The sequence below is a fragment of the Thermothelomyces thermophilus genome, chromosome 3 (genome assembly GCF_000226095.1).
Source record: "Thermothelomyces thermophilus ATCC 42464 chromosome 3, complete sequence".
Classification (NCBI taxonomy): Eukaryota; Fungi; Ascomycota; class Sordariomycetes; order Sordariales; family Chaetomiaceae; genus Thermothelomyces; species Thermothelomyces thermophilus.
Genome location: NC_016474.1, coordinates 1,236,370 through 1,249,216, shown reverse-complemented (window position 1 = coordinate 1,249,216; position 12,847 = coordinate 1,236,370). Strand labels below are relative to the sequence as shown.

The window sequence follows — 12,847 nt, the reverse complement described above, 5'->3', positions numbered from 1 at the left end:
TTCGAAGTTTTTTTTGTGTTAGCAGCCTAGGAGAGATTTCCGTGGCGCTTGAAGGCTTACCCCATTTCCGAGTCCGTATCACGAACCCGTACACGCTGAATGGCATGATGAGATATTCAAGGTCGCTAATCTTGGTGCCGCTGGTCTCTATGTCTTCCAGGGTGCGGGGGCAAATGCACAAGCTGGGCATCTGGGACTGATCTTGAGGGATGAGGCTGTCCATATAGTCGGCGTTTCGCCGTACCTCAACGTCGCCGTCTTCGAAGATCAAGTCATCCTGACAGCATTGGCCATCACACACGCGAGGCCGTCGTCCGGTTGAGCCGGTGACTTCGGTTTCGATGTCGATTCCAACTAGGTTCTCGATATCCGGGCGCCATTGAGGCCATTGATGGAACGCCTCCTCGACGTCGATAACAACTTGGCTGTCCACGTACATCGTGGTAGGATCGACTGTTTGCCCAGTGTAGTACATGTGCCTAATCTTGGTCATCTCGAGGAACTTCTTTCCTCTTGCGATGTAAGCCTCGCGAGCGTTTGGAGCCGAAGAGTAAGCAAAGGGGTAGATGGGCAGCGATCTGATGGACTTTTCGCCCTCAAACCGGGGGATCTTGACCATGCTGCTGCTAGGCCCCAGCTGGACGCCATCAAACTCAATAGAGACACACATAATCACGAAACAATCGTCCTCATCGTCCTCCTCCTTTTTCTTGTCTCGCCTCCTCAGTCCTCTCCCACGAAAGGGTTTGGTGGCCTTATGTCCTGGGTCAACGGTACCCAAGACCAGCGCAACCTGGGGCGCGGAGTTCCAGAGAACTATATCACCTGGTTGAAATAATAGCCAGAGCTCGCCAAATGTAACTCTGGAGCAGTTTCCTCCACGGATGTGCTCGGTCCTCTCCTTGAGATCGCCGTCTATAAATTCAAGCAGGCACCTCAAATGGTCTCTGGCTCGGCGCTCATCCTCAATGCTACTGAATAAGGAGGGTGCAACAACAGGGTCTTGCCTCTTGGATGCAGGCTGGGCAAGGTTTCGGATGTTCTGTTCGTCCTGATGTCGTTTTGGCTCTGTCCCCGGCTCTGGCTGCATATCGAGTCCTTTGGTGGCCCGGGCATTGGGCGACCGCTTCAAATTCTCGTCGAGCTGTCGATAGCACCCCCTGATTCGCTCGGCATTGTAAACCAGGGTCTTGAAAGGCTGAATCATGACCATTGGTTTGAGCTCTTGAACATCGCGGTAACTGCGGCTGTGGCCAGGGTTAAGTTCGTTTTCAATTTGAAAACAGATGCGTAAGAGCTCCGGCGAGTTGATTCGAATTCGCTCGGGAAGTGAGCATTGCTTTGCTGGCAAGAATGGTGCAGCACCCCGTGACGTCGGGGACAAGTCTTGGGTGACAGTGCGGGAGCGAAGGGGTAGTCCCGAGAGGCCCAAGGTCGGCGGCGGATGCCCCACGAGCACATCGAGAACAAAGACTGTACCCCGTACCGCCGGTTTCCGGCGCTGTATGGAGTCCCTGAATTCATCCCATCCGACCCGGCTGATCTTGTCGACTATGGTCCAACTGGCCGACGGAGAACTGTGGCCAGGAACCTCATCGAAGCTCTGGCCGGAATCTCCGTACGAATTCTGTTTGCTTTCCTGATAAGCCTTGAAGCCCAGAACGTCGTCATCCGGATCCCCGCCGGCCCGTAAGATGCGGCATGTCCCGCGGGAAGCACCATGATAGCCGCGGGAACTGAACTCGAGGACAGGGCCATCTTCAACGGCTGTTCTTTTTGAATTGGAAGCGTGACATTCCAAAGTAACTCCTCTGAGGACAGGGCTGCGCGGTGACTTCTCGTGCTCTTTGGAAAACTTGTCGGCCCACCACCACATCTCCATTTCCCGGCGCAGTTGGGCTTCGGTCTGGAGTCGGATCTCAAACTCGGCATTTTTCTCCCTCATCTGGCTAATCGCTTCCTGGAGCTGATCGATCTGTGCTTTCATTCTTCCAAGAGCGTATTTCGCGTCGTCGGGAAGTTCTCGCGCCATCTGCTCGTGTTTTTCTTCCGCGCCCGACTCATCGCCGGTGACCTGAACGGACCCAGTCTGAGAACATGGCTGAGGCACGTCGGACAACTGGGAGACGGCCACTCTATCTTCCAAGGGTGTTGGGGAGCGGTTGTTTTTTAAGCCAGCGCTCATGATGCTGTCCTGAATGCTCTGTCGCTGTGTTTGCATAAGAGAATCTGGAACAGGAACTTGAGGTAAATATTATGTACAACAAAACCGACTTTGGAGATTCTTGAATGCACGAAGGGGGAAATAATTAACCATCCCAGAAGGAACAGCACTCAAAGTTGAATGAAGGAGACCAGCGCTCTCTGAGGCAACCCGCGCAAAATGCGCCGTTTGTTTTGGGTATTAATTAAGGCGTCTCAGGCAGCCATGTGGTCTCGAAACTGTATGTACATACATACATACATACATACGAAAACCTGCAGCCCAATGGCTTAGGTATGGTCACTGGCTGGCGCACAGTACTAGTAGTGTAGGTACTGTGCTTCCACATTCCTGGAGAGATTCCAAAGCAGGCACTATCGCGCACGGCGTGGAACGGACCTTGAGGTTCAGCCCCCAAAACTTTCATTTTCCCCTTATCCGGGTGTCTCGCTGCGTTGGAGTGTGGTTCTGAAGAAGAAATGGACCCGGCGGATTGATGGTAAGTTGTGTAGCGTGTGTTCCCGTTGCTTAATTAGAAGGTGGCCCACAGTGCCCTAATAATAAAACGACTCGGTGCATTTGCCAACTGCTCCGTTTGTTTTCGGTTCCAAGACAACAGAGGTTGAGCCTATTCTCACCAATTGTCTGTTCTGATCACGTTCTGTCAGAAGCGTACACGTTTCTCTCCAATGCTCTACGAACAACCCATGGCAACGAGCAACGCTCGCTTAGGTATGCTGCAGTTCTCGCCAGTGGTTACCTAGGTAGGGTTTCGGTTCTGAAAGCACGTTAGCCAAGTAGGAAAACCCAGAGCCTTTCTTCTAATCGATGCTCGACATAATCATGGTCAAGTTATGCGTCCGACCAGTCTACCTAATAATCAGGACTTCCTCAACACCCCCCACCCCCCGGCACGGTAACATTCCCGCACGCCTCGACATACCATGCCGAATCAACAAACCGGACTCTGGCCTCGTTACCCTCGCCCAGGACGACGAGACTACCCCCTTTCCCGTCCTCGTCCTTCTCGTCTTCCCACATGGGCCACCCATCTCCCTCTGCAGACCCGCCCAGGGATCCTCCGCGAACGCCGCCCACGCCCGCTGCACTCCAGCACACATGACGTGCCGGGGGCAATGTGTCCCGTCACCGCGCCGTTGGACGTCGGCACGGTTAGAAACCTGTTTGTCCTGCCCCTGCTGCAGCCCGAACCCGAAGAAACTCCCAAACGAGCCGCGACGACAAGTTCCGTCGTGTTCGCGAGCCTTGTTGTGGCTGCGAGTGCCGCGCTGAGCCACCGCGCAACGATCCCTGCCCTCATTGACTGGAAGTTTCTGAGGGATAATCAAAGAAGGTTGATTCTACCTCATCCGAAGCGCAAAAGAGGCAGACGTCTTTAGGGGCCTTTATCTGTTTACACGCTGTAGCGGGCGGACAGCGCGACTTGGGGAGAAGGGGGAAATTGCGGTGTTGGAGCGTTGTTCAACTACCAATGTTATTTAATAGAAATGGGGTTTTGCCGCCTGGGGTTGTCCGGGACGCAGCCGCTGCGCTTGATATTCCGTCGAGCACTTTCGAGAGCTTAATGTTGCTACTTAGATTGTAGATTTATGGTTGAAGTTTTGCGTCTCACGAGCAGAAGCAGACTCGGCTGCTTGTCTGGCCATAAACAGCGATTTCCGAATCGATCGCAAAGCGGAGAGTTTGTGTTGCCAGAAGAACTCTGCGTTGGGGAAGAATGGCAGGTGAGGCTGCGCAGAGACCCTCTTTCCTCCTGCTCTTGGTCGTTCAATAATTAAATAATACTGCACGCGAGCTCATCTTCACCCGAGCACACAACACTATTCCCAGCCTCACAGTTGCATCTGACAAAATCGAGACTGGCCCATGCCTCTCTGGCTTCCCTCAGTTCCAAAAGGCAGTTGTCTTGGAAACTAATTACCTAATAAACATACTAGTTCCCTCTCGAGGACGATATGAACTCTGCCCCAGTCGCCCCACGGGAGGGAACCTGCTCTCGTATTCCTAATAATAATTAATTACTGGTCTCAGATAACAGTATTATCAGAGAGGAGTGATCTCATACACGCCGCCGACCGTCGTCTCGACCCCCTTTTCCGGGTCGTAGCTCGCCCCGTCCACCGCGAACCCACGATCTCTTCCCTGCACCTTGACCTTAAACATACCGCCGTTCTGCGCCAGCACGCTCGCCCTCGCAAACTTGCCGCCCGCCCAGACGAGCTCCCGCACCACGAACCCTCCCCTGGCGACCAGCCCGTCGACCCGCCCGTCCGGCACCTCGTCGCCCGGCAGCGCAGGCAGCAGATGAACCACAAACACCTCTTTCTCCTCCTCCTCCTCCTGCTGCTGCTGCTCTCCTTGGCGGACGCCCGTCCGTCTATTATTATTACCCGGCGAACCGCGCATTGACGCCGGCGCGGTCTCGTGGCTCTGCAGCAGCATCTCGGCCAGCGCGGCGACGAAGCCGAAGTTGCCGTCGATCTGGAAGACCGAGTCGCCGCCGCTGTCCGAGTTCCACAGGTTGCCCAGCAGGAACGTGGCGACGAGCTGCCGCGCGTGCCGCCACGCGTCGCGCCCCCGCCCGGGCACCCGCGCGTACAGCGCCGCCGCCCACGCGCGCGACCAGCCCGTCGACCCGGACCCGGACTCCATCCGGTGGTCCAGCAGCGCCGCGGCGGCGGCGGTAGTCAGGTTCGCTGAGGCTGAGTCACTGCCCGAGGCCGACGAACCCGATCCCGATCCCGCGCGGGTCAGTAGCAGCTGTCGCCCCGGGTACAGCCCCCACAGCGGCGAGAAGTGCCGGTGGCCCGGCTCCGTGTCGGCGTACTCGGGCGAGCGCCACTCCTGGATCCGGCCGGTTGTCGGGTGCACGGCCGGCGGGCGGATGCGGGGCAGGTAGGTCTCGGCCGTGGTGGTACACGTCTCGGCGTCGTCGTCGTCGTCGTCGGAAGAAGAGGAGGAGAAAAGACCAAGACGGGCGCAGGCCTCGGTCACGTCGGTAAAGAGCTGGTGCAGCAGCTGGTTGTCCATCTCCGGGCTGATGTCGAGCCCCTCGGCCGCGCCGGCGGTGGTCATGCCCGGGGGCACGATGAAGGAGTGCTCGGGCGAGAGGGAGGGGCCGGTGGTCCAGTACGAGTCCCACTCGAAGAGGTAGCAGTGGTAGAACCGGGCCGTCTCGCGCAGGACGGGCCAGGCGACCTCGGCGAGGAAGGTCCGGTTCCGGGTGAAGCGGTAGTGCTCCATCGCGTGGGTCGCCAGCCAGGCGGCGCCCATGGGCCAGACGGTGTAGGGGGTGCCCCGGTCGACCGGGGCCGCGTCGCCCCAGAGGTCGGTGTTGTGGTGCAGCACGAACCCTCGCTCGCACCCGTACATGGTCCTGGCCACGTCCCGGCCGCGCGGGATGGCCATGTCGATCAGGTCGAACAGGGGCTTGTGCGTCTCGGCCAGGTTGGTGACCAGGGCGGGCCAGTAGTTCATCTCGATGTTGATGTTGATGGTGTACTTGCTCTGCCAGGGGGGGTCGTAGTCGTCGTTCCAGATGCCCTGCAGGTTGGCCGGCAGCGAGCGCGGCCCCGTGTCGCGGGACGACGCGGCCAGGAGGTGGCGGCCAAAGTTGAACACGAGCGTCATCAGCTCGGGGTCCGCGTCGGGGTCTTGCCTGAAGTTGCTCAGGCGCGTCGGCACCGGTTGCTCCCCCGCGCTGCCCGACGACCCGAGATCGAGCCTCACGCGGCCCATGAGGCTGCTGAAGTCCTCGACGGCGCCGTCGCGGACTGCCGGGTAGCCCGCAGCCACGGCGGCGTCCAGCTTCCGTTTCAGCTCCCTCTGAGCCGCGTCTGCGTCGGGATGCCGGTACGACGTCTCGGCGTCGAAGAAGACGTCGACCGTGTCCGCGCCCGTGATGAAGACGGTGGTGCCGTCCGAGGTGGCATTGCCTTGTCAAAGAAAAGGTCAGCCGTGATCATTTAATTATATCACAGCGTCGGTAATTATAGCAAGAAAAAAGAGTAAACTGGGATAATGTATGTGCATGTCCCACACGCACCTCCCGAGTTCACGATCCTGGCTTCAGACCAGAAGGTGATGGCATCCGAAGGCTGCCCGCTATCAGCACTCAGGGCGACCGTATGCCCACCCTCGCCGTCGCTGACGCTAGCTCTCCGCGAGAGAACCCACTGGCTGCGGGAGAGGGAGAAGTTGGCGTTCAGCTTGCCCGGCTGGTCGGCGCTCAGACGGAAAGCGAGGACGCCGTGTGGATAGCTGGCGACGTACTCGCGGCTGGTACATAGGTAATTACATGCAGTCAGCACAAACAAACGCCGTTTCATGCAGATATTGGTAGGTTGATGACACGACTAGTCGTCATCATAGCTGGGTGCTCGCTCACCTGTAGCTGGTCCCGTGGTACGTGTAGTTGACGGCTGCCGTGCCCTGGAAGGTGTCGAGCCAGCGGGTGTAGTCCGAGATTCCGGAGCCGTGGCCGAAGTCGATGCCCAAGTTCACAAGCGGATGGTACGCCCTCGGCGAGATCGGGTTGCCTGCCATGTTGTCTAGCGCGGCCTGGCCGGCACCGGTGATATTCCCGGAGATTAACATCTCCCGGATCTTGGGGACCGCATCCTTGGAGTTCGGGTTGGCCCGGTCTAGCCACGGCCCGCTCCAGACCGAGTTCTCGTTCAGGACCAGCTTTTCGGTGCCCGTGCCGTACACGGCAGCTGCCAGCCTTCCGTTTCCGATGGGCAGCGTGCTCTTGAAATCATCTCCCGCGTCGGTCGTGTACCAGGCAAAGCGTGTGCCATCCCATTTAGCAGCAGCGTCGGCCGCCGCGTAGCCCAGAATCAGGAAGGCCGTGACTAACATCCTGATGATGCCCCCATAAATAATCTTATTACGGGGCTTCTGCTTGTTTCTTCCCTGCAATCGATTAACCGTCCTGTCTGCTGATGTAACTAACATTCCTCCGTAACCTCCCTCTCGGTCTATTTCCCCCAAGACCCCTCTTATACAGAGCACCGGCTGTCCACTTGCGGAAGCCGGGAACATGTACATATGTACCTGGCCCAGACGGAACCGGAAGGTCAGGAGGATCCGGGTATTAAGTAACGGGACCTAACCCGGGTTGCTTCCGGCAAGTCACCCACCCGATTCGTGCGCATGTCCCCGTGCGGGGGAACGAGCGACTACCTGCATACCTATGTTGCTACCTATGTTACCTTGTGATGAGATGATCGGAAAGGCGAACTGTTAATAATACCGCCAATGATTCATAAAGGGCGCCTGTAACTGATTCCAAGCCGAAATATTAATCCGCCAATCTCATATCTGACTTCACGTAATCATGAATCCTTCACCAAAAGCACATGCATAGTATACCCTCTCTCTAATCATTAGTAAATCCAAAGTGAAGTCAGACCTGGAAGCTAATTATCGTAGGCCCCTTGGATGTGCGATAACATCAAAGCCGTCAGGGAATTAACACAGACACCAAACATTGGCAAACTCGGTAGACATAATAGAGACGCTTTGGTAATTAATTACTTAAGCTTAATCCCCTACCCACCAACGAGCTGGTTAACATCTATTATTTATTACCAAAACCTACCTTAGCATGGATCTTACTACAGCCCGAAAACAGCAAGGCTATTCTCGATAAGTCAGACCCCCTATATACCGACCACCCCCATTTTCCGACCACTTGGCAAACCTACACCGCTTCCTCAACCTAACCACTTCAACTTACCATAACTCTACCAATTCCATACCAAACAAGCTCATCTTTAGAATATATATTTGTTAGCTTACAATGGCTTATACTAAGTAGGATTTACAGGATACGATTATATAATACTAACAAGGTATTTGGTCATAACGAAGTATCTACAAGGAATTTAGTATTCTAAGGATAACTTTCTACAACTGCCTCTATAGCTCTTAACTATATTTAATTGCTTCCAAACCATAGTAATCTCTTAGCTAGGTATAAGAAGAATAACTTATTAAGTAGATTTTGATCTAGGCTACCCTAGGTATCTTACTAATATATATATAAATTAGGGAGTTTGCTAGCTATATCCTCTAGGTATAAGGAGTAAGCTATATAATAGTTAGAAAAGGCTAGTTAGCTTAGTTTCTTTATAGGAACCTTATTCTTAGAATCTAATAAGCCTATAAGATAGATTTAATCTATATTAATAGTATTACTAACTTAGTTATATATAGTTAGTAGCTATAGCTAAGTATCCTAACTATTAAAGGTATCTTACTAACTAACCATTAGAATATAAACAAATATAGCATTATAAAAAGGTAAGGAACTAATAGTCTAATAGTTAAAAGTACCTAAATATATATAATTTGGTATAAAGCTCCTAACTTATATACCTAGACTTTATTCCTTAAGTATATCTTTATAATAAGGATATCCCTCTCTTTAATTATTATCTTTAAAGGTAAGAGTCTTTAATAATAATAGTTTTCTATTAATAAGATAAAACTAAAGGACTAGAGATTTATAATAATAGAGATAGGCTAGACTAATCGAACTATTATAGTTAAATAGCTCTAAGAAGTCTTTATTCCTTTTAATTAGCTAAAGGATAGTTCCTAGTAATAACTTCTAATACTAGATAACTATAATAGCTATATAACTAATAACTTTATATAGCTATATTATAAAAATAATATCTAGTTACTCTTTTTACCTCTATATACCTCTTATATCCTCTAGTTATTAGATCTATTAGTCTTTTCCCCCTTAAAGTATATTTATTAGAAGCTCTTTAATAATATAATATCTTAGGTAGAATTATCTATCTTAGGTAAATAGATAATAATTGGATATATTATTAAGGCTTAGAAAAAGGCTATTATAGCCTAGAATATTAAGGTAAGATAGAAGGTATCTAGGTTATAACTAGTTAATATAGTAAAACCGCTAATAAGTAGACTTCTATTAGAAAATTCGAATAATTTAATTAATCCTAATAAATAGCTAGCTTCTATATAGATGTCACAGAAATATATATATAGGACGCCGCCTAAGCCGCCTCCCCCGACAGGCTAATAGGACAGCAGATACAAACGGACCAATCAGGAAAGGATTACACTTAGCAAAGTGATCTATACACTATAGGATCACTACCACAGCTATAATCCAGACAGCAAAGGATCACTAGGTAAAGAGTAATCCTAGGATTATATATATATATAGATAGTCACTCGTTATAGTAGACTCTAGGAGTTTACTAGTAATAGTAACCTATAATATAGTACTTATATTAAGTATCGTTAAATACTATATAAGATAACTCTAATGTTATTATAAACCCTTTAGCTTTACTAAATCCCTTAGATAACCTATACGCTTATTCCGCTTAATCTACCTTCGTCTAAACCCTTTTAGAAGAAGTCTGAGTTAGGTTCGTTATACGTTGCTATCACTCCCTTTGTTCTGTTATAGTTTAGGACAAAGGTGACTTTGACCTTGATATTAATATAGCTACTAACATCATAGCTAAATAGCTGCTTACTTAGCTTAGGCAACTCTAGTAGTAGATCTAGGAGTTAGACTAGAGAGATAAGGCTACTTAAGCTTAAATTAAGGAACTTGAGAACGGCGAAAAGTACTTATAGAAACTAATTAACGAGGCCTATGTCAAAATCAAGGTGCTCGAGACTACCAAAGTAAGCTATATTAAAATCAAACTACCTAGCAAATATAGAGGAACTAAGGAAGATCTTATAGGATTCCTAACAAACCTCTGATCCTACTTCCGGCTTAATGACGACAAGTTTCTAGACGATAAAGCCAAAGTCCTCTATATAGCTATGAGACTAGAAGGCAAGGTACTTAGATAGTTTAAGCCTATATAGAATAACTACCTTACTAAGGAAGACGAAGACGACTAAGACACGTTTATATAGGTAGTCTTTTAATCCTATAACCGTTTTAAAGAAGAGCTTTAGAAGGTCTTTAGCGACAAAGATAAGAAGATTTATATATAAGAAAGACTTGCTAATCTCTAATAGACCAAGTTAGTAGCCTCTTATACTATATAGTTTAGATAGGATATACTTAAGTCTTAGCTTAATAATAAGGTATTAATATAACTATTTTATAATAGCTTAAAGGAAAAGGTTAAAGACGAGCTATATAAGTACGATTAGCCTAAGACTCTAGATAAATAAATTATATAGGCCATTAGAATCGATGATCGACTCTATATATAAGAGTAGTAGAAACAAGGTCAAATAAATAGAACTATAGTTAAGGCTAACGATAAGAAAAAATAGGTATATGTTAGTACCTTATATAGGATATATCCTAAAGCTATAGATATAGATATAGCGTGAAAGTAGGACTAGAAGAAGATAACTAAAGATAAGTCTAATGTTACCTACTATAACTATAGAAAGAAAGGACATTATAAATAAGAATGTCAAAGCCTGAAAAAAGAGTAGAAAATAGTCCTTAGAAAGGAAATTATAGTTATTAACGAAACTACTAAAGATATTATTAAAGTAGCGGCTATAAGCTACGAAAATAGGGATAGCGATATAGATAGTCTTAGACATGATAGCGATTATAAAGACGAACAAGCACCGTACTCCGAACTGGTCACTATAGACCTAGAGATAGGTCTTACCAAATAGGATATAGTAGGAGAGTATATACTACTAATTTCGATTCTCCTAGCCTTAAGGCAATAGGGTTTTATAGCTATATAGAGGTAGGATAGATCGTAGATAACCAATACCTAAGGAATCGAAAGACCTAGACCTAATGTTCTATTCCTCTAGGAACAAATCGAATAGTACTATAATAAAGTTTTCTAGCTTAATACGGAACTATATAAATCGGATAAACACTTGACTTAACTTACCTAGTAAAGCGATAAGATAAGGGACAAGATAAGGGAACTCTAATATATTATAGAAACCATCAAAGAAAAATAGCCTATAATATATAATAGGCCTGATAGCTATACTAAGTATTTTAATAACTAGCAACTTAGCTATAACGTACGGAATCTAGAGTACTAGTTTATATATATAAACTATAGAAAAGATAAACATATATAAGAAAACTATTAGAAGAAATATTCTTACCTTAGTATTAGGGTATCTATAGTCTATATATAATAGGAAGGATTTGGGAAAGAGTTCTAATACCTCCCAGGTAACGCTATACGACTATACCCTTGATATAAGATATACGTATAAGTGCCTTGGTTCTAGTATATATTATACAAATGCCAATATTACTTTTGTAACAAATTCGAAAACAATTACTAGCTAACCCGACAAGGAAATAAGGACAGAAGCCTCCGCCCTATAGAATAGGTCTATAATATAGGAAACAGAGCGGCCGAATTGCTCTAGAAGATCGAAGCCCGCGATCTAGAAGGTATTATAATAGTTCCAAAACGAGCCTGGCCTAGGTACTATAGAATAGGACAAGATATATAGGACTTATACTAGAGTAATAATTGCCTCTACTATACAGACGAAAAGAAATCGCGAATTTAGGAGCTTTAGATAAAGCTATAGTATATACGACAAAAAGTAGAATAGACCTAATAGTAGGAAGCTATAAGTACTTAATAGCTTATAGAAATAAGTACGATTAACGAAGCTGCTATTAGCTAAATAATCGAAAAGGTTAGTACTAACCTAGGAAATAGGTTAAGGCCCTTCGAGGGGCCCGAAAACCATTAACGCCTGCATAGTAGCAAGTAGTAGCGTAGTATAGGAGGAACTAACATAAGAGACCATTATATCGAGACCTCCTAGCAGAGATATAGGAAATTGCCGTAGTTTTTAGACGACGGTAGTAAGATAAGCGACTATAGATAACAGTATAATGGAAATAGTATAAAATGCTTGTACTAGTAGATAGTAAAGTAGAGATAAATCTGATTTCGCTAATACTTGTAAATTAGCTACGGATACCTTAGAGAATAAAGCGGAAGTATAGTATAGTCAAAGGGCCATTTCTAACGTAATAAATATATAAAGAGACTAAACCGATTGATATCATTATAGTAAGGAAGACTATAGTAGTCATATTTAACATTATAGATATAAGTAATAATAAAGATATAATATTAAGGTTACTATAGTATAAAGATTACGACCTAGATATTAGCTAGAAGAATAGTAGCTATTTATAATTCTAAACGGAGTTATATTCGACTAGCGAGATAGAGAGCGTATAAGGATCACAAGAGGACAATATTTAAGGGAAGGTATATTCTATAGATCTATTACAAGAGACGGATAGTAGTAGGTAGACCACTACGGACTCTAGAAGAAGTAGTATAACAACACTAACGTTACAATAGGAGGAACAAGCTAAACTACTAATAGCTATTCTCTCTATTAACGAATACGGAGTACTATAACTAGAGTAGTAGGTTAAGATAGGAGAAATCGCTAGCATTACTATAGATAGAACCAAGTTTATATACTATTAGAAAACCGAGAAACGAGACAAGACTAGGGAAGTACCGAAGGAATACGGAGGATACCTAGCATTTGAACCGAAGCATCTGGAAGGATTACTAGAGCATGGCCTATAGGATCACGAGATCAGGCTTAAGGAAGGAGTATAACAAAAGTTCT

General features: G+C 47.2%; 2 protein-coding genes across 2 annotated transcripts; both read right to left on the bottom strand.

The window, feature by feature from the left end:
* Positions 1–337: 337 nt before the first annotated feature.
* Positions 338–2,032, bottom strand: MYCTH_2060248 (uncharacterized protein; the record flags this gene model as incomplete). Its single annotated transcript, XM_003662695.1, has 2 exons — positions 338–1,321; positions 1,820–2,032. Coding segments are annotated over 2 exons (1,197 nt in total), but the record flags the coding sequence as incomplete, so codon positions are not given.
* A 2,076-nt stretch (positions 2,033–4,108) lies between these two features.
* MYCTH_101972 (glycoside hydrolase family 95 protein) lies at positions 4,109–7,084 on the bottom strand (the record flags this gene model as incomplete). Its single annotated transcript, XM_003662694.1, has 4 exons — positions 4,109–4,137; positions 4,390–6,159; positions 6,270–6,502; positions 6,612–7,084. 4 exons carry the CDS (start codon positions 7,082–7,084, stop codon positions 4,109–4,111), a joined length of 2,505 nt encoding a protein of 834 aa, XP_003662742.1.
* Between the last annotated feature and the right edge of the window lie 5,763 nt (positions 7,085–12,847).